Consider the following 22531-nt stretch of genomic DNA (forward strand, 5'->3'; position numbering starts at 1 on the left):
GCAAGCCCCGCAAGTCCCGTTCACATGTGCAATATTGCGGTGTCAGATGAGGGGGAATATTTGCTAGTGTCAGATGAGGGGCGGCTCGAGCTTATTCGCCGCTCTAGTGCAAAACTTCATGTGGCACTTCTGAAGACAACCCCGGCAATGAATGCCAGAATAATCCCATTGCAGGGATCTCTTCCAGCCTAACTTCGTGGCCGAGTCCTGATAACCCGGCAGAAGGCTGACAGGTTTAGGCACAGAAGAACCTGGGTTGAACATTTCTTTTTTTAGAACAAAGTCACATACCATTGTTTATTAAGAAAAATGTGCGTGACCATACGTCCCACTTCAGAAGAAACACTCACGTTTTCAAAGCAGTTGTTTTGCTTTTTTTGGTGCAGAATTATTTCACTATTCTTGGTTTTGGCAGTAACCAAATCCACAATAAACACTTATCGCAGAGCCATCGTTACTCACACTTATCCTGTAAAGACGATTTGCGACACAAGGTGATTTTTATCAAGAAATTTATTTCAAAATCGTTTCTGGTGCTCCAGGGATCGGGCAAGTGGAAACTTTTCGCTTTGCCTTTATTTGGCCGTTCCGGAAAAGGTTACCAAAATGCATTCTTCCCCTTTGTGATAAGAGTCGATTCTTGTTTCTGGTATTACGATCCCAGCCCCTGTCTGTTCCCTCAAGTTTTCTAAATCATTTCGTCATCAAAGTGTGGCCCAACAGCGTGCTGTCGCGGGAATTTTTAATATCGGAAATTTAAAAAAAAATTTCGGTGCCCAGCGAAAGCTCAATCTGCCGACCGGATGCATCGCACCCATTGAACCCTCGCTTAAGCTACCCCTGGGCCAGATCCACCTGTCGAAACATGTCATTCCGATACTTTCACAGTCAGTTGATTCCCCAGAAAAAGACGTTGTTTCTTGTGACTTTTTCCTGTTTCCTCGGATAAAGAATATGGTTGACGATTCTCCGGTTCAGAAGTACAGCAAGCAGCAACGAAGGTACTGGAGGGTGTAACAGAAAATGACTTCTCTGTATGAACAATGGCAAAAATGCATAATTACACAGAGTAGTTACTTCGAAGGAAACGCCAAATAAAGAGGTTCTATCTGTGTTCATTCTTCCGTAATAAAATACTAAGTCTCGGAACTTTTTGAACGTAGAAGTGTTAAGACAATCTGTACAAATCATCAATATAAAAATATGGGAAAATGCTAAAATGACCAGTGAAGTAATCATATGATTACCCAACAAATGCATGGACGAAAATTAAGTACCGTTTAGATGCGGCCTAGTTTGTAAAAGGTGCTCATATTGAAATGATAGTGATGGTGTGGGGCGGGGTCTTGACCAGTATTTTTGCCGACCGGGGCAAACAAGATTTTGTCTCCCCAACAACTTTAAATTTTTTACCGTAATTTTATAACGGTATTAAAATGGTAACTTAAAATTAAATTTAATGAAATTTTACAGTGAATACAGAGATTTTTGGAAAAAAAAAGTTTTGAAAAATAAATGTTCGAAGGAATAAGGGAAGGCGCGAATTGAACCGCGTGCAGCGTTCACGACTCGGCGCAGGGCAGCACGCTGTTTTGCAGCCAACGGAAATCAGAACGACGACAGCGCAAATTGAGACGCCACTGATCGCGTGTACGCGCGTTTTTGTAGCGCTTGCTTCTGAGCCGCAGTTTTTCGTGTAACGCGTGCACAATTTTTCGTATTCGTGTTTTTTTGTTTTTAAATAAACAGTGCAGTGGATGATGTTATCACGAAAATCTGCGGCTTTGCAGCAGCGCCACACGCGCATCCGCGATCAGTGAAGCGTAGCCTCGTGTCTGTTTGCACTGTCGTTCCGATTTCCGTTAGCTGCAAAACAGCGTGCTGCCCTTCGCCGAGTCGCGAACGCCGCACGCGTCTCAATTTGCCCCTTTTCCCTAACAGTCTCTCCCCTGATCATAATTTCGTAATTTTACAAACTTATAGAAGTTTTGACGCTAAATCAATTGGTTATAAATAAACAAATGGATCAAGCGAGCTCATATGCGTTAGTTCACACATGTGAACACAGCTGAAGGTTAGTAATTAAAATTTAATTGATAGAAATGGGAGTAGAAAAGTTGTAAAAAACTTCATTTAATTCCACTTTACTCGATCCCAAAGTATGGATTTTTTTTACAAAAATATCGGAACGGCCGAAATTACGGGAAAATACAGGGGTGACCCAGGAAATACAGATTATGTGGCAATATATTCATCTCACATAATTGTCAAACATGTACGTTTTTTTTATGAATTAAATTTTAATTCATCGTGACTTACAGTGGACCTCTATTTCACGCCATTGGCGATTTTTCAGCTAATTTAGTTGGCATTTTCATTTACCTCGCACGACTATTTTTTAGCTATAATTGGCAACTTTACTAAATTTTGACAATTTTGGTGACCACATGAGCGAAATATGTGTGGTCAGCCTTTTATTACTGATACTTTTATACTAGAACCAGGGTCGACCTTACCAGACGTGGGTGCGGATGCGAAAATAATAGCGGGGGCTAGAGCACGACCACCTAGATAAGTTATATAGGAGGTCGTGGCTAGAGGCGTCCAAATAATGTTTGGGCCCCTTGGCTCCAATTTTATATATTCTTCGGGGAAAGAGGAAATCGGCACATCCAAAATGCTGAAAAATTCCCCCGCGAAAAAATACAGCCACAATTAAATTGAAATTACAAAAAAATTTAATGAAAGTTTCTTACTGAAAAACCAATTTAAATTGGGACATAATGAAAGAAACTATCTGAGAACAAATTGTAAATTCAGAATCGATGAATCGAAAATGAGAAAAATAATTAACAGAGATAATCCCAGCAGCCATGGAAATTCAGAATAAATAATATAAATAATTCCAGACCAATGGAAATTCAGAAAAAGCAGAATAATTTCATGATGGAAATCCAGAAAACTGATGAAAATTCTGAATAAACAAAAATAAATGAAAGAAAATCTTCTAGAATTAATGAAAATTCTGAATAAATGAAAGAAGCAATTCCAGAGTTGATGGAAATCCTTAAATAACTGAAAGAAGTAATTCCAGACCTGATGAAAATTCAGAAGAAAAAAAAAACGGAACAAATGAAAAATTACTCCCATAATTTTGATGGAATTTCACAATTCCGGAATTGATGAAAATTAAGAACTACAAAATTTACTATAAATTGTGAATTTACGAAAGAAATTATCATTATTTGAAGTGCGAAGCCCTCCCCAAAACGCGGGTCCCTCTGCGACAAACTCCTAAGGGTGGCTCTGACTAGAACACTTTTTTGCGGGCCGCATTTTGTGCACCCCTGTTTTATTTAAATACAAATACAATTGAATTTATTTAAATACAAATACAATTGAATTTATTTAAATACAAATACAATTGAATTTATTTAAATACAAATACAATTGAATTTATTTAAATACAAATACAATTGAATTTATTTAAATACAAATACAATTGAATTTATTTAAATACAAATACAATTGAATTTATTTAAATACAAATACAATTGAATTTATTTAAATACAAATACAATTGAATTTATTTAAATACAAATACAATTGAATTTATTTAAATACAAATACAATTGAATTTATTTAAATACAAATACAATTGAATTTATTTAAATACAAATACAAAATACAAAAGTAACACAGAATTTTTTTACAAAATAACTCACTTTCACAGAGTCCGCTTTATAGACCATAATAACAGGCATAACAAACATCCACACAGCCATCAAGGATTGATGCCGGCACAGAAAGGAATACCCACAAAGGATTTGAAGCTCGTCTGCAATTAAAATAATTTAAAAATTCAAATCAGACTGAAGTTTATCTTACAGGTAGTGCTGGGAAATAGATTGAAACTTCTAACTGGTTAATCGAAAATTTTTAATCGATTGATCGCATATTTTTCGTAACTATACAGTGCGTCACAAAAGTTTAAGCACAACACTAATTTTGAGTTTTAACTTACTTACTTTGACCTTTGAAAACCAAACACACCCCGCTTCCCATCTCATTGAGATATCTAAGCGTTCCCGGAGGATGGGTGTGTCTGGAAATTTTATTAAATATCTTCAGAATAATAAATAAAAATATTACATATTTAGATTGCACATATAAATTCACATATAACCAATGTTCGTCAATGGACGTATCATAATATACGGAGGAAGAAATTAAAAATCAACTGTAAAATCTACATCATAATCTTCTTGATTCCATCCGAAGATGAACGTTCTAGCGCCCATGCGCTCTAAACAGCGTCACTTACTTACTGCAAATTGTAAGGCTTTGTCATGCAGGATTCCTGCGACAAATGAATGAATGACACACAGCACAAACGAAGCATAAATCTTGAATATTTGCTATATTATAGCAAAAGCAATAAAAATGCACGCCACAAAAGCTTAGGCACAAACTTAGGAATTTTCTTTTTATAGAAATCATTGAAATTCTTTTTAGTAACTTGTGTGATCAGTGATCACCATTGTATTTTATAACATCAAACACGCGATTGCCCATCGAGAGTGCCAGGTTTATTAGCAATTCTAGACGAGCATCAAACCATGCTTTGTCAATAGCATTTTTCAGTTCTGAAAACGAGTAATATTGCTTTCCATTTCCATACGCGACACGTGCAAGGATACCCCCCCCCCCCATAGGTTTTCAATGGGATTGAAGCCCGGACCGAGGGCTGGCCACTCTTGAATTGAGACGTTTTTAGTTTACTTATTCGTTGACTTTGGAATGGAAGCTGAAAAGTCCAGCTTAAAACACCTAATATTCCTCCATAATGGTAATAAATGGCTATCAAGTGTTTCTAGGTACGTTTCTGAATTCTGACTACCATTTGAGAATGTCAATGAGGTTCGTCCATCATAACCAAATGCTTCCCATACCACCACAGAACTTCCATACTGCAGTGGCCAGAATAACGTTCATGGACTATTTCAAACTACGTGGTCTTGGAATGACCGTCTAGGCCGTCTGTATAATAGGTATTTCAAAAACGGTGACGTGGTTATCTTGATTTCCAGAAGGCATTCGATCGGGTCCAACATGGTAAACTCTTGAAGCGTTTTTACACGAGATTGGGATTGGGAGCAACTTGTTGAATGGGATAGAAACGTGGTTGAGAGATAGTTCATAACGGGTTGTGGTAAACGGGGAATTTTCTGTATGAGCAGGTGTGAAGAGTGGAGTCCCTCAAGGAATTGTCCTTAGCCTCATACTTTTCTCACTTTTTATTGATAAACTCGAGCTGGGTATTGATGGGATTGTTAGCAAATTCGCAGATGACGCGAAGCTGATGGGATAGTCGGGAATCCAAGCCATAGGAAGATGTGCTCCAGATGAACTTGAATATGAATGCAGTATGGGCTAATGAAAGGAGCATGACCTTAAGTGTTGATAAGCGATAAGCGCATGGTCGTTCATTTTAGTTCGAACTACCCATGTTTCACATCCGAGTTGAATGGTAAAACTATTCCGTATGCAACTAAAGTCACAGATTTGGAAATTCTCATTGATGAGCGGCTTAGATTTTAATTATTCAGCGTTTAATTATTCACCATTATTCAGCGGTGGTGAAAAAATCGAATATAATGCTCGGTTTCATTCTTAAAAAGATCTCTTCGCGTTCTAATAACGTCATTCTTCCGCTTTTCCGAGGCTTAGTTCGTCCTGCACTGGATTATGCCGTAAGGTTTTGAAGGCAATACCTACATAGGGACATAGACTTGGTTGAGAAGGGTGCAGAGAAGAGCTACGCGTTCTCTTGTTGGCACACAAGGCTTGAGCTATGAAGAAGGACTTAATTTCTTTAATATGTTTACATTGGAGTAACGCAGGTGTCGGGGAGTGGGGGGGGGGGGATATGTTCGAAGCGTTTAAAATTTTCAACGAATTGGATAAGATCAGACCCGTATCTAAAAATTCCGTTCGGACGTGGACCACTTTCATTTCGGAGGGGGGGGGGGGACAAAGTGATAGAACAATAGATTTGTCCATCCCTTTGCCTTTTTTTCGGTGATTTTCTCACATTTCGGCCCCCACCCCCAGTCCACCTCTCTCGTTACAGCCTTAGATTAGGTGGACCAAGATTAATTCACCCTCAATCAATTGCTTCGACAAGGAGAAACCAATATTAGTTTGTAAGGGATAGTTTCAAGTTGTGGTGTCGCAGGGAGTCTTTCTCTAATAGGGTTGTTAATAAATGGAATAGCTTACCCCCGGGGGTCGTGAATTCTAACGCAATTGAGACACTTGAAAAGAAATACGATAAACATAGTGGGTTAAATCGAGAAATTATTCATACTTAGATAAGACAACGATAATATTTTTTATGGGCATTCTATAGTATTAATTATTAGTTTTTTTCTTTCGTAATGTAATGCTCTTATATTGGGTTGCTGTATTTCTGTTATGCTTGACCTGCATATTTCTTATGGTATCCTTTTTTCAGTCACCTCGTTGGGCGTTTTGCCTGTTGTAGCCTTGGTGTTTGTGTATATGATTTCTATACAAGATATACAGAAGACTGGATGTTGTGAAGATATTTATTATTTGAGATGTTAATTTTTTTTTTTAAGGAAGTAAAAAACTCATCTCTGCCTCTACCGGGAGTAGAACCCGGGTCCCTCGATTGCCGGACGAGTGCTCTGACCGCTAAGCTACAGAGGAGATAGAGATTTTCCTTCGCTAGAGCGTATATATGCCGAACAATACAATTTTTCCTTCCTTAAAAAAAAAATTAACATCTCAAATAATAAATATCTTCACAACATCCAGTCTTCTGTATATCTTGTATTAACAAGTGGAGAGCGACATTCATGTCATATATATGATTTCTGTTGTAGTGCGTTCTTATCCGTATAGATGTGTAACCCTCCTCACGCTCCTGGTGACTGTGAAAAAGAACGTCAGTTAAAATAGTTCCATCGATTTGTATAACATGTGTGTGTGTGTCTTCCTTCTCGTTATATTTCGTTCATATATGTATATTAAATCGATAAGTTTTGATTGTGTTTTATCTTGTCACTACAAGCATCGGATCACTCTGGCACGCACGCACTCACACACACACCCCTTGAGTAAAATTACTAACAAAATTGATCAACTATTTCTAAGTTTATCAAAGAATATACGGTATTGTGTCCCTAAACTTGTGTGATGCGCTGTATAATATGACAGACATGATGCCAATTAGACATGATGACTGAAGTGACATGATGCCAATCTCTCTCACACAGTGCAGTTTTAAGAAATTCAATTTTGCGGAAAAATTCATAAACTTTTACTTGCTCTCAATGGGATTCGTCACCCACGTCGAACCAACTGAATGTAAATTTTGAGAGTGGAAAGAAGGAACTTGACGTTGATAAGCATTTCTATTACTGCTTTTACAAGGGGGCACCAGTATCGATTGTTAAGGGACAATACGAGGCTATGGTGTCGCAGGGAATTTTTCTCTAATAGGGTTGTTAATAAATGGAATAGCTTACCCCCGGAGGTAGTAAATTGTAACACAATTGACACGTTTAAAAAGAAGTACGATAAACATGTTGGGGTAAATCGAGAAGCTCTGTCCATTCTTACAATAAGACAACCATAAGTATTGTTATCGGCATTGTATAGTATTTCATCATGTATATATATATTGTTTGTAATAGCATTTTTAATTGGATTGCTGTATGTTTTAAATACTGTATATGACATCCAAATTTGTTATGGGCATCTTTTTCTCAGCCACCTCGTTGGGCATTTTTGCCTGTTGTGGCATTGTATTTGTATTGTATTTGTACACTCATGTCCATAAATTAAGGATAATTCAGAATCACACGGAAATCGAAATCTGAAGTAAAAATTTCACCTGTAGAATTATCACACACATCTGCAAGAATGATATGCAAATTTCAGGAAGCCACCAGATGATGCCGATAGTACGTCACAATGACGAGAGTGTAAGGGGGGGGTATATAAGGAATGGTGGCAAAGAAGTGAAATTGTTCACAAAAGAGTTCTGTGACGCGCTCAGTGCCATAAGCGAATAGTTATGACACAGAGGACGCATGTGGATGATTTTTTACGTGGTAGAATTATCGGCCGCCTGGAATGTGGGCGTACTCAGATGGAAGTATCCGAGGAACTTGGAATTGCCCTAAGTGTCATCTCTAGGCTTTGGCAACGATTCCAAGATAACGGAAATGCCAGTAGACGTTACAGTACAGGTCGCCCCCGAGTTACAACGCCGAATGAAGACCGGTATTTGGCTGTAACTGCCAGAAGAAGCAGACGGAGCACTGGATCCGACCTGTCTCGTCAGCTATCTGCAGCCACAGGTACCACAGTTTCAAGGCAAACCGTGTACAGACGTTTGGGAGATATTGGTCTATATGCTCGCAGGCCTGTCAGATGTGTTCCGCTCACGGCAACTCACTGTCGGCAGCGATTAGCCTGGAGTAGAGAACATGCAATGTGGACATCGTCACAGTGGGCTTGTGTGGTGTTTTCCGACGAGTCCAGGTTTAGCTTGCAGTCTGATTCACGTCGGACTTTCATACGGAGAACGCCAGGTACCCGTTATTACCAAGACAACATCATTGAACGACACCGTTACGGTGGTGCAGCATTGCTCGTTTGGGGTGGAATTATACTAGGTTCCAGAAAAGATCTGCATGTTCAAACCGGAACCATAAAGCCAAAATTTATCGGGAAATCATTCTGGAACAACATGTATGTTTGTTTAGGGGTGCCACGGGCGCAGAATTTGTGTTTATGGATGACAACGCCCGTCCTCACCGAGCAAACATCGTAAACGAATACCTTGAATCTGAGGATATAACCCGTATGGAATGGGCAGCATTCTCACCTGACTTGAATCCGATAGAGCATGTGTGGGACATGCCTGGCCGACGAGTTGCAGCCCGTCAACCACCTCCTACATGTGTACCGGAACTTCGGAGAGCATTGCTTGCTGAGTGGAGTGATCTTCCACAGGATCAGATCGATAATTTGATACTCAGCATGCCTAGGCGTTGTACGGACTGTATTTCATCGCATGCGAGACATACAATGTATTAACGATCAAACCATGTAATAGTAAGTTTTTGCGAAGGAGATATTTTTTGCAATTGCTCCAGGGAGCAAAAATCGTAGTTTTTATGAATGGTATCATACAAACACCATCGTTTTTGTTCTTTATCTTTTGTTTAATAAATGGGCTTTATGAATAAGTAACGTTTGTTTTGTTTCTGAACCTTTATTTGCCGGAGCTGGCATTATCCTTAATTTATGGACATGAGTGTATTTAATTTATGTTATAAAAATATATTTTATCCATTGCGTGCACCTATTCCCCAGATGTAAACAAATACATACTGTCACAAATTGCTTGCATAACAGACATCTCGTGCAGTACGTTCACCTAAGAAGAGCGCCCAGAGCGTGTGGTTTATTAGGCCACCACGCTGTAAATGATTGAAAAACTCCATGGTGTCGTCGCAGATTGAAGGTGCTTGAGATAGCTGATGGTGTGGGCGTTTCAATAGAACAGATTTATGTGTCCGGTCCTTAAATGTTCAATGACTCCTTGGTTACATAATCACAATGTATATATTAAAAGAAAATAACCAAAAATTACAACGATACCCATCTCTTTTCGATGTGCCTTTCACTGCTTCATTACAACACACACACACACGCGCGCACGCACGGGAATCGAGGTCGTGTTCGAGTATTAATTTTCTACATCTTAACGCCTCGACATAGTCATCAACAATCGCCCCGAGAGAAGAGAAACTCACAAGATAGTGCTCCTGGAACGGGACTTTGAGCCAATCAGCGTGTTGGGTGAGATCTGCGTCACGGAAAGTTTCCGGGAACTTAGACCACCCGACCCCTTGAAAGTGAAAGTGGACCTCGTCCATCTTTAATATAGATTGTCCGAGGGGGCCATGTGGGAAAACTTTCGTTCTCACGATCCGTGAGATAATTCCCCTTCTCCAGCCGAGAGAAAAAAAAAGAAAGCCAACACCTACACTTTATGTACAATATAGCCATCCAAAATGATAATAATATAATTTACATAAAGTATGTTATGACTTCGATCATAACATCATCCTGAAGACATCGGTGTCGATTTTTGACCGTGGGTGTAACATGGATTCACTGCTGTACACCAGAGTCAAACAACTGGTGAACTGGCATCAAATAAAGCAAAGGCTGTTTTGTCAGCTGGAAACTGATGGCGACAATTTTTAAGAATTTTCAAGGCATTACCGACATAGACCACTTCCAGAAGGGTCAGACAATAATAAGAGAACGTTATGCGATACTTCTGCAAAATTTGAAAGAACAGCTGCAGGTGGAACGGCTAAGGCTGGCGCACAAATAAAGTACTGTTTCACTAACACACAATACTCAATCTCACAGATATACCATTGCAATTGTAAAATTGCGTGGATTAAGCTTTGCGCAAACTTTTCTCTCATCCACCGAATTCTACGGATTTGACACCACGTGACTTTTTTCCATATTCCGAGTTATTTTAATTCAAAAATTGCAGAAAAGTTGCGGAAGAACAGCATTAACCTAACGGTCAACACTCCTCCCACTTTTATGCTTTCTTTCTTTCAAACCGAACACAACTCAGGTGTATCGTCATGGGCAATTTACTACCTAGTGAGTTGTGCCGGAAGTGTAAGCGTGTGTACCTAACAGTCTGAGTGCGTATCTAGTGTTGTGTATGATTTTTCAGTGCTGCCATCTATATCTCAGAAGTGAAGTGAGTGATGTGTAGTGACTGAATATTTGTACTGTTTGTAGGACTGTTGCTCTCTGTGGCGAGACTTTTTAACGGGGAGATCGGCTCGCATTCACGCCTCGAAGTTGGGAGCCACAAAAAACCAACTTCAGCCGACCACCACTATGGCGACGGTGGGGCTCTTTTATGCTTTTTTTTTCCGATTCATTTTTCCCCGATTTTTGAAATCAAAAATACCTCAGTGAATATTGTACTTAGAAACGTGGCAACTTATTTCGTCGGTTTCAGGAGAGACTTGGTGAATGGGTTTTTGAGGACCGGGTGTCCTTATAAAGCAGTGATTCCCAACAGGGGCGTTAACGCCTCCCTTGGAGGTGATGGAATGTTCCGGAGGGGGGCGGTAGAAGCTACGGGTATAACATACGATCCTATGGGTTAGATTGCGTTGGGGGGGGGGCGATGGGAGAAAAAAATTTCTGAAGGGGGCGTTGGAACAAAAACGGTTGGGAAACTATGAACTATAGTATTGGGAAAGAAGCTGAATTTAAAACAATCTATAGAGGCAAAAATAGGTTTAAAGGTTGGTATAATTCCAATTTGAAAAATGCTCGAGAGGCGTTCAAAATTACCTTGTACCAGTTTTGAGGGTGAAAATACCGTACGCCATGAAATAAAAAAAATCTAAATTTTTATACGGTCCCCCAACTTGCAATTAGAAAGGTGTCGCCCCGTATCTCCTAAGGCCAAAAGAAAAAAATTCAGTGTTTTCAAGAGCTATATTTGCGGAGATATTTGAATTATGAAAGAACAGCAAAAAACTGACGGACGGTCAACGCCCCTTTCTCTCATTTACGCTGTCCTTTCCCAACTTTTCGCCGTTTTTTTTAATTCGATTATCTCAGCGAATATTTCACTTAGAAACTTGGTATTTCTCTGTTACCGTAGAAACTTTTAAAATGAATTAAACCGGAAAAATAACTGGAAAAACGGTTTGCAGGGTTAGAATAGCTCGGGCACTGGAATTTTTTTACGGTATTAAAAAGTAACTAAAAAACAGCCGATAGGTGGCGCTGGTACGAGTGATTTCGGTGGAAATATGCAAATAAAACGGTTATAAGAACTTATACAAATACAACGCCACAACAGGGAAAATGCTCAGCCACCTACCTCGTTGGGTATTTCATTCCACCTGCTGCACTCTGTCGTTGCTGGATTTGTGACTCGCCAATAATGTGTGGTGGTGGTCGTCATGTGGAACACATACTGCTGTAATAAACGATTTGGAGGCATTCTGTTCGTTATTCGCGTACATTTTCTTTGTCTTGTTACGTCAGCGCCACCTATCGGCTGTTTTTGAGTTAATTCCCGCGACCTAGCTATTCTAACCCTGCAAACCGTTTTTTATTTCGGTTGTTTTTCCGGTTTTTATGAATTTTTGAAGTTTTTACGGATTTTTGCCCACCTTGTATATACATATCCAAAATGTTATATATCCTACTGTATGCAGGTACATAATTTAAGACATCGAATCGGTTTCTTAACCTAATCAAGTTAAATTACAAATTTTTCACGCCAACTTTAATCGAATTTCGGACTGATCGAGTCACGCGGTTAACTCAACCAAAATTATCAACCGCGATTAACAAATGATCGATTAATCGCACCAGCCCTTATAATTGCAACTGCAGACAAAAAGAAGAAACAACAGAAAAAAGACATTATACTCACAGACATTGAATTTATGTAGAAACCTGCTCAATCCAAGCCGATAATTAAGAGAATTGAGTACGTGACCCAAGATGTCGATGGAATGCAGCTTCAGGGGTGTCAGCTTGCGCATCAACCTCGCTTGCCTTCCGTATTGGAAATACATCAGGAATGCAAATAACATGAAGATGCCGATCAGGACCAAACGCAATAAAAGCGGTAAATACAGGGACTGGAAATCCCTCGCGATGTCTTCGACTCTCTTTGGAAGCATTTTTGCGGTACGTATGACTTCTCCGACAACAAAAATTAAAATTTCCCCCCTTATACGTGGATTTTCAACATATCAGTTAATAAAATATCATATTTTTCCCTCGTTTATATATTACCCATCGCAATTTAGTGATGTTATCATTCGATCAGATATGTATTATTATCATTTTTCACCCGTTCCAGTGTCTCATCGTTTGTTTTCAAAAATGAATAATAATCTTATCTCGTCGTGTGGCATCTAGGAATGAAATTTTTTTTGTCTATAAAAGTGTTTGTTGTGGCATTTTGTTTTGTTTTGAGATAGATAGTGCAATGGTGTGACTGTTTTGAGATTTTAAATGAAGGTGAACGAATGATAATTTTTAGATGAGATCAAAGTACAGTGGGGCAGGCTTCCATGGTTCCCAACGCCCCACGTATACATTCAAAACGGTTCCTCCCATGGTTACGCGCCCCATGGGGGAGGGGGAAGAATATGATTTTCAAGGGAGGGAGGGGGGGAGCACACAAATTTATTTTTCAGAAAGAGCAATTTTGTTTATAATGGCAGAAATTTCAGGGGTTATTCACACACACACGCACACACACCGTGAACGATTTTTTTCATCCTTACTTCGGCCGTCCTTTCGTTCTTTCTTTTTCATGGACGCCATGTTCTTTGGAAGCTTTAGACTGGTTGTAAGGTTCAGGAGAAAAGGCTGGAAAGAAGGCCTGGGAGAAAACAGGAGTCGCGAGAGAAAGAAAAGGGAACGATTTAAGACATTCGAAAAAGGGAGAAGAGCGCGAAAGTTCGTACCGAAGAGACAGGACGGTTTCGTTGGAGGCGTTGGATAATAAATGAAATGAAGTGTCGTTTTCTTCTTTTGGGAGTCTAGAACCCAGTTATTTCGTCCTGAAATCGTAGTAGAGGTACAGCCGAGGACCTACGACCGATAAGAAGTCGGGGGAAAGTTTACTGGCGTAGTCGGTAGGATAGGATCGTGGCTTCAACGACTCAAGATTGTCGCTGAATTAGAAGAAGAGTGAAGGATGACTCAAAGTGTTCCGGACTCTGCCACGAAGCCGGGCTGGGAGAGATCTCGGCAACGGGATAAGTCCAGTGGCAAAGTTCTGGCGTTCATTCATTCAGTGCAGTTACACACGACCTAAGTACCCCGCGACATTCCCAGATCACTTACATGAATAACACGTGACTTAACAAACTACCCTCGTATACTACTACGTTCAAGAAGTTCCGAGAATTATTTTATTAAGGAAGAATGAATATAGGGAGAACCTGTTTATATATTTGTGGTGTTTCCTTCGAAGCAAGTAACATGTGCAATTAACGCATTTTTGAAATTCTTCATACAAAGATGTAAATGCGGATTTCGAGCCTTTTTCTGTCACACCCTCCAGTGCCTTCGTCACCGTTCGCTGCACTCCTTCGGAACCTGAGAATCGTTTCCCCTTAAGCAAATCCTTTTTCGAGAACGAAAGAAAAAGTCACGGGGGAATGAGGTCGTTGTAGAAGTATTGGAATGTGGGGGATATTTTGATAGGTGATCTGACACCAGAAGGAACCTGTGAGCAGGCACATTGGCGTGATGAAGAATCCAGGACTTGGCCTTCCAAAGATCTGGTCGCTTGTGTCTCACCGAATCATGCAAACCTTTTGAAGACTCGCAGATCCCTCCTGGTGTCAGACTACCTGTCAAAACATCTTATTCCAATATTTCTACAACCCTTGATCTTGCCCCATTTTTCTTTTTTTTTCTGGGGTAAAGAATTTGCTTAACTCTTACAGCGGCAATCCCGAGATATCTCGTCAAACTTGATCTACTTCATTTTTGGTCATCCCGAAATATCTCGGGTTCTTAACCCTTTAAGCCCGAGCTTCGACGATCGCGCAGGTGAAATACTTAACAAAAATTCATGTTTTCGAAAATTTCCCGGTTTTAAAGGGTTGACACTTTTTTATTGGTGGTTATAATGCGAAACAGGGAAAATTTTAAAAAAACACTTAAAGGGTTAACGGAGATTCTCAGGTTCCGAAGTGCAGCAAGCAGCGATGAAGGCACAAGAGGATATGGCAAAAAAAAACAAAAAAAACAAAAAAAACGTGCACAATCCGCATTTACATCTTTGTATGAACAATGGCGAAAATTCATAATTGTGCGCAGGGTAGTTATTTCGTAGGAAACAAACAGGTTCTATCTGTAGTCTCGTAACTTTTTCAACTTAGTAGCATATAAGCGTAAGTACAGTATATCATACTAATATTGTTCTTACTTTTTCATTTACATGTTGGGAAAATCTCTGAACGGACATCACCGTTGATATTCATGTCGGAATCGACCGACCATGGAACAATTTAGGAGCAAGTTATGGCGTTGGATCATCATTTTTATGCTAGAAGAAGAAGAATATTGTCTCGTGTGTGTGGACGATTCCAATATGTACGACGAGGGGGAAATTGTGACATCGGCAACATCAATGGCTTTTCTTCGTCGACATTTTACGACATCGACGTGATTCTTGTCTTATGAAACAAAGGCATTGTGTGAGAATCGGGAGAAATAAATTATAACTGTTATTGTTGTTATGTTATTCGTATGATTAGTCGTATTATATTTCAGTGATAAGTAAAATTTTTGTACTGTAATTGGGTAATTTATTTCAATTGCAAGATCCAATTTGATAAATCTCCGCTCTCTTCCAATTAGGACTACTCTAAACATAATAGAAAAAAAGTAGTTGAGAAAAAGTGACCACATACGACCGTATTTCCTGGTACATTTCCATAATTTTGTCCGTCCCGAGATTTTCTGTAATGTCCCGTATTTTTTTCCCCAATTTTCAAAGATCCGGCTCAACATTCATTGTTTTCTGAAATCAAATCACGGCGGATCAAAATTAATTCTACGAAAAAAATCATTTAGCGTGACAAATATGTGAGATAAACATTGAAATTTCCTATTGAAATACTCCAATTAATTGCACTGACCATATTTCTTCCAGAAAAATACGGGAATTCGGTATCCCGAATACGTAAATTGCCAATAGTCACCAAAAATTATGGAACAGGTAAATAAGGTTGCCTATTTAACTAAAATCAATGGAAAATCGCCAATGAAAGAAAATCAAGCCTTATTGCAGCAGTGCTTAACCTATGGGTCGCGATTCAAATTTAGGTCACTGGGGTTTCCAAGGTGGGTCGTACAAATCTACTTACAGCCAGGGATTCTTGAATTATGCGTCATGATCCAAACTTGATTCGCAGGAGCTTCCCCGATGAGTGTGTCGTACAAACCCATTTACATTCTTGTATAAATGCTCTTATTTGCACCATTGGTTTCACCAATTTTGAAAAACTAAGGGTCAACTCTAAGGGTCGTGAAACTGATCTTGTCGTTGATTTTGGGTCGCGGCTGAAAAAAAGGTCAAGAACCTCTGCCTTATTGATAATCATAGCGGATTGAAATTTAATTCAACGCCAAAAAAAAAGCTCAACCATACAAATGAGATAAATATTCATAACTATGTTCATAATTATTGTCTGAGGCTTTCATGGCCGGCGTTCAATGACCTGCAAGCGGAAACCTACGTCCGTTTAACCTCAGAAGATGCCTTTCACAGATGTAGGGGAAACGTTAGGAAGGAAATCCCTTAGACTTGTGTTTCCCAAAGTGGGCAATATCGCCCCCTGGTGGGTGATGAAATGGTCCAGGGGGCGATGGAAGCTACGGACTTTACATGGGATCCTATGGGCTCATTTGTGTTATGGGGCGATGAGAGGAAAAAATTGCTGATAAAGTTGCGATGGAAGAAAAAGTTTTCAAAATTCAATGGAAAAGCGCCACTTTTTCACCTGGTAGTCGAAAATTGAACTTTTTTTTTTCTCATAAATCTGTCTCCCATGGTTGCATTAAGATATCCTAAAGGTTGTATTCGGATAAGCGGTTTCTGAGAAAAACTACGCAGAGAACGGAAGCTTTAATTATAATCACCCTGTATGCATAAAAATTCCTAGGTTGACCATATTATATCCATAACAATATTACAAATTCAGATACAAACTGGATATAGCCAATCGTTGATAAAAAAAAATGCCAAGTGCGATTAACCGTTTAAAGGTCGAACTATGAACAAAGTCACTTATTGTTTTGAAATTTGGAAGTTGAGGTCCTTTTGCATGCCTATACATAGACCAACTTTGAAATTTGAAGAAAAAAATTTGTTTTCTTTGTTTTTCACGATATTCCATAGATGGAACATTGGCACTTGGGGAGAGGTGAAAGCGGAAACTGGTATCGCCTGTATTCCAACGATTATTTACTTCTGGAGCACAGTTATCACACGAAATTTCCTATTTTCTACTAAAAATTCAAATTCGCAACACATACTGGTTGTTTTAACATAAAAATGTGTGTGAGTGCTGAAAATTCAAATTTTTTTCCAATGTCCGCGATAAAAGAAGGAAAACATATTTGTGATGGACCCGTTTGTCACATTGGTAGCATTTATACATAGTGTTTTTTTTTGGCAAACCGCACTCCGTCCTTTCGTCGCAGACAATACGATGGCCATCAGATGACCTGACATCGTTTTTTCAGTTGACAACGTGAACTTGGATAAATAATTAACCCCTCCTTCGTTTGCAGAAGGTTCAATTGTTACTTCTCTTTGGAATTCCAAATGCGAAATACGATCCGCTTCTCTCAATTATCCAACGAGCTGTAATGGTCATATGGCTTATATAGAATTTTTTTTATCCCATGTAATAATTTTTTTTCCCGATCGCTCAAAACTGTCTTGCCTTTTCTTGAAACTTGAGTGTTGCGCTTGCGTTTTTTGCTCCTTTTTTCTGCCCTACACATCTTTTGAAGAACACATTTTAGGAGTTTTCCAACACCTCATCCTCGTTGTTGAAAAATTACATAGCATTTCACATGCAATAGTTTGAACCGATCTACTACTGTAGATCATTTTCAACAATATCATCTTCACATCCATGATGTTCCCATTTTCATTAGCACGTAATTGACATATACTGCATCCTGTAATTCGGAATCTGAAAGAGTTTCTTAATATCTTACAGCTTCTTCTAATGTAAGATACCTTTTTGATATGGTTACGCGCAGCTGAACACAACAAGACTATCTAAGATTGCACTAAGACTATCTGGTTGGCCTATGTCATTTACGAGCTATTAGTTGATTGTTGACGCCGTCCATGTACGGTGCCTTTCAACATATACGCTCCAAGGTTGAAATATTCTATCTGATTCCATAGCTTAGATGGTAGAGCACTCGTCCGGCAAGCGAGAGACCGGGGTTCGAGTCCCCGTGGGGGCAGTGATGAATTTTCTTCCTTGTAATCTTCATCTACCACAAATAACCAGTCTTTCGATGAACCTTGTATTGACAAGGGGAGAGGACGTTTCTATATGCATATGGCCATCTGGTTGACCTTTGTCATTCACGAGCTATTAGTTGATTGTTGACGCCGTCCATGTACGGTGCCTTTCAACATATATATACGTTCCAAGGTTGAAATATTCTATTTGCTTCCATAGCTTAGATGGTAGAGCACTCGTCCGGCAAGCGAGAGACCGGGGTTCGAGTCCCCGTGGGGGCAGTGATGAATTTTCTTCCTTCTAATCTTCATCTACCACAAATAACCAGTCTTTCGATGAATCTTGTATCTAAGATTGTCGAACTTGGTTTGATTAGTCTGAAGTTCGCAAAAATGTACATTTCTAGGAATTCAAGAATAAAAAAGTACTCACCCAATATAAACAATCCACCCCAGAAAGCACATTCCTCTGTGTCATATTATCCAGAATTACCCCTTTACGCATGTCGAACGATGACAACCACCCTGGGGTTAGAACGGGCAAATCGAAGCAGCGCATTGCACATTAGATATCCCTAGAATCAAAGGCCAATGTTCCATAAATGGAACATGCATTTTTGAACGCGCGTAGCTCTTTAACGTAACAGTACAAAGAAACTAATTGATTTACTTTGATTGATACATTAAGTGGTAGAAACACACAAAATAATATTCAATTTACTTCAAAATTGAAATTTTGGCAAATTTTTATCGAAATGGGGAAAAAATGCCCAAAAAATGTCAAATTTCAAAATTCTGTCCAAAATGTTTGCATCAACCTAAAGTTTCCGAATTTATTTCAAAAAATACTTTAAACTCTCGTCTATATACGATAAAAAACCTGAAATGTTTGAATCAATTTTTATTTGATATTTTTGTAAAAAAAAAACTATGTTCCATTTATGGAACATTGGCCTTTAAACGGTTAAGTTGCCAATTATAGCAAAAAAAAAAATTTTTAATGCAAGTAAAGTTGCTGATTAGATCCAAAAAATTGTCAAAAGCAAGTAAAACTCCCATTTACAACCAAAAACAATTTTCCAGTGAAGGTAAAATTGCCAATTACAGCTAAAAAAATGGTCAAAGGCAAGAACTTAAGTTGCCAATTACGGCCAAAACATTTTTCAAAGGTAAGTAAAGTTGCCAGTTCTAGTCAAAAAAATTTTTTCAAATCATGTAACATTGCCAATTACAGCCAAAGAAGTTTCCAAACGGCAGTAAAGTCACCAGTTACAGCCAAAAAATTGGCAGAGCTTTAGGCAAGTAAAATCACTAATTTTAGCCGAAAAAAATAGCCAGAGGCAAGTGAAATTGCCAATTACTGACAAAAAAAGTTGTCCAAGACAAGGGAAGTCGCCAATTAAAGCCAAAAAAAAAAATTGTCAAAGTAATGAATGAAAATAATAGTGTTGTTCTGGTTTTCACAAAATTCAAGTAAATCTCATTTGAAAGTAAAGAAAGAAATGGGACATTTGCTTTACGAAAAACGATTGGAATGTCCCGTAAACTTTAAGATCAGCGGGAGAATTGCCGCATATCTGGCCCACGGAAAGTTTGTGCTTTAAAACAGTCGAGACGATCGGAAATACGGGACATATGGGCACCTTATTGATCCCACAAATGTAATGAAATGGCGGACATTAGACATCAAAGGGAATTTATTCATTTAATACTCAAATTACGTTATAAACATGAAATTAGTTTAATGAAATATGATTAACGGAAATCTTAAAGGTCAGCTGATGCACAATAAGTTAATTATATTTCTTCACTGGGGCTTTCGGATGTTCTACAGCAGGGGTGCTCAAAGGATACTTCATTAGTTTGAAAACAACTTTTAATTGCTCTGAAAATGTGCCACGGGCGACTTAATTGTAGTCAGAATTGTGCGGAGAACAGCGCCCCGGGTTAATTGAGTGATTTGATAATATGCCGCTGACCACTTGAGTGATCTGGAACAGCGTCCCAAGTCAGTCAAGTGATTTCTAAATGCGCTGTGGTTCTTTTGAAAGATCTATGGATATGCTGTGGGTCACTTAAGAGATCTGTGGATGTGCTGTGGGTCACTTAAGAGATCTGTGGATGTGCTGTGGGTCACTTAAGAGATCTGTGGATGTGCTGTGGGTCACTTAAGAGATCTGTGGATGTGCTGTGGGCACTTAAGTGATATGGGAATGTACCGCGGACCACTTAAGTGGTCCAAAAAAATGTGCTGCAGGTTACTTAAGTGTTCTGCAATTGTGCCGCGGGCCACTTAAGTGATCTGGAGCAGCGTCCGATTCACTCAAATAATTTATAAATGTGGTGTGATTCTTTTGAAGGATCTATGGATGTGTTGTGGGTCACTTAAGTGATCTTGGAAATGTGTTATGGGTCACTTAAGTGATCTTGGAAATGTGTTATGGGTCACTTAAGTGATCTTGGAAATGTGTTATGGGTCACTTAAGTGATCTGGGAATGTGCCGCGGACCACTTAAATGATCCAAAAATGTACTGCACGCCACTTAAGTGTTCTGGAATTCTGCCGCGGGCCACTTAAATGATCTGGAGCAGCGTCCCAAGTCAGTCAAGTGATTTCTAAATGTGCTGTGGTTCTTTTGAAAGGATATGTTGGTCACTTAAGAGATCTGTGGATGTGCTGTGGGTCACTTAAGTGATATGGGGATGTGCTGTGGGTCACTTAAGTGATACGGAAATGTGCCGCGGACCACTTAAGTGGTCCAAAAAATGTGCTGCAGATCACTTAAGTGTTCTGGAATTGTGCCGTGGGCCACTTAAGTGATCTAAAGCAGCGTCCGAGTCACTCAAATAATTTCTAAATGTGCTGTGGTTCTTTTGAAAGATCTACGGATGTGTTGTGGACCATTTAAGTGGTCTGGGAATGTGCCGCGGATCACTTAAGTGATCTAAAAATGTGCTGCAGGCCACTGTAGGGATGTGGAACTTCATTGCGGGTCACTTAAGTGATCTAGTGATGTGTCACTTAGCTCATTTTTACAAATGTAGGTTTGAGGCCGCGCGCCACATCAGATGACTCCGAGAGAAACATTTGGCTGGCGGGCCATTGGATGAACATATAAGTTCTATGCGGTCGTGGTGAAAAACAAGTAAATGGGGAATCAAGGTAAATTATTAACAGCCGTATTTACCAACACAGTTTTATCTGCAATCGCGGGTGAAAGGATTGAAGATCGAAGCGGATTGGTCAAATTGAGGATTTTAATCAATCCGTGTCGATCGCTAATCCTTTAACCTGCGATTGTAGTAACTCTGTCGGTGAATACGGCCATAGCTACAAATAGCAAAGATGTTAATAAAGCAGATGTTAATAAAACACAGATGTTAATAAAGCATTAAATAGATACATATATATGATGGGGGGAAAATGAACTTTTGGAATTCAGTAGACCTATTTACATGCCCCCCACACAACATTCAGGGCTGTCTTTGCAGCATCATGGGCCCCAGAAGAAAATAGGTTATCTGAGGCCCTTAACTGATTTGAAGTAACACCTGAAAATTAACATTTTCACTCTCATTTTCAAAATCAGTGTTAGATAATACCATTTAGACCCCGGAGGGTGCTCATGTTAAAGAAGGTTCTGTGTAGATCTGGGGGTGCACATGCTCAGAATCATTTGCGGTCACTCCCCCCCCCCCCCCTGTCCGAAACAGGTAATTTCGCGTTCTCGTCTGTAGCAAATTTATACTGTACAAAAATGTGATTCCTTCTGAGCATCAGGCCCCCTCCCCGTTTTTTAAATGAGGCCAATCTACCAGTAGACAGTACCGTCTTAACGCATGGGCCCACCCGGACACGGCCCGGTGGCCTCAAGAGAAAAGAGGCCTCACAAAAATGAAATGTGGTTGAAATTTCCGAGAATTCGCCACGTAGGGATTCAGCAAAAAATTATTTGGCCCGGGGGCTCGCGATGCTCTTAAGACGGCCCTGCCAGTAGACCTCCTCCCTCCCCAACAAGAAAGAGGCTGACGGGGCTCTTAGGGGTCATTCAAGTATTACGTCAGCATCGAGGGGGGGAGGGGGTTTCGGATTTGCTGACTTTTAATGACGGGGGGGGGGGGTTGGAAGGTTGTTCACGTCATCAACCACCGCTTTTTGAAGATATGAAATATTCTAAGCTGCTGACCGTGGGGGGGGGGGGGGGTCAAAAATGGCTGAAAATCTGCTTACGTAATACTTGAATGGCCCCTTACCACGGAGGACAACTGATTGGACATATTTATAAAATTTCTATACACTCGATTACACTACGCAATTTCTATACACTACGCACTCTCTATAACAGCGGTTCTCAACCAGTGCTCCGCGGCAGCTCGAGAAAAATACAAAAAAAAACA

General features: G+C 39.6%; 1 protein-coding gene and 1 non-coding gene across 2 annotated transcripts in view; one reads left to right on the forward strand and one right to left on the reverse strand.

The window, feature by feature from the left end:
* Positions 1 to 12879, reverse strand: part of LOC149063378 (cytochrome P450 4C1-like) — a 46326-nt gene extending 33447 nt beyond the window's left edge. Inside the window, exons 1-2 of the mRNA XM_089255837.1 lie at positions 12545 to 12879; positions 3726 to 3838 (exon numbers count right to left, since the gene is read on the reverse strand). Of these exons, the coding sequence (XP_089111963.1) occupies positions 3726 to 3838; positions 12545 to 12797 (366 nt within the window). The 5' untranslated portion in view covers positions 12798 to 12879. The remainder of the gene's footprint in view (positions 1 to 3725; positions 3839 to 12544) is intronic.
* A 5464-nt stretch (positions 12880 to 18343) lies between these two features.
* Positions 18344 to 18415, forward strand: TRNAA-GGC (transfer RNA alanine (anticodon GGC)). Its single transcript has one exon. It is a non-coding gene; the product is annotated as a tRNA-Ala (tRNA).
* The last annotated feature ends 4116 nt before the right edge of the window (positions 18416 to 22531 follow it).

Source organism: Pholcus phalangioides, unplaced genomic scaffold, assembly GCF_987345545.1.
Source record: "Pholcus phalangioides strain wild (caught in Gottingen) unplaced genomic scaffold, Ppha-v1.0 ptg000172l_1, whole genome shotgun sequence".
Lineage (NCBI taxonomy): Eukaryota > Metazoa > Arthropoda > Arachnida > Araneae > Pholcidae > Pholcus > Pholcus phalangioides.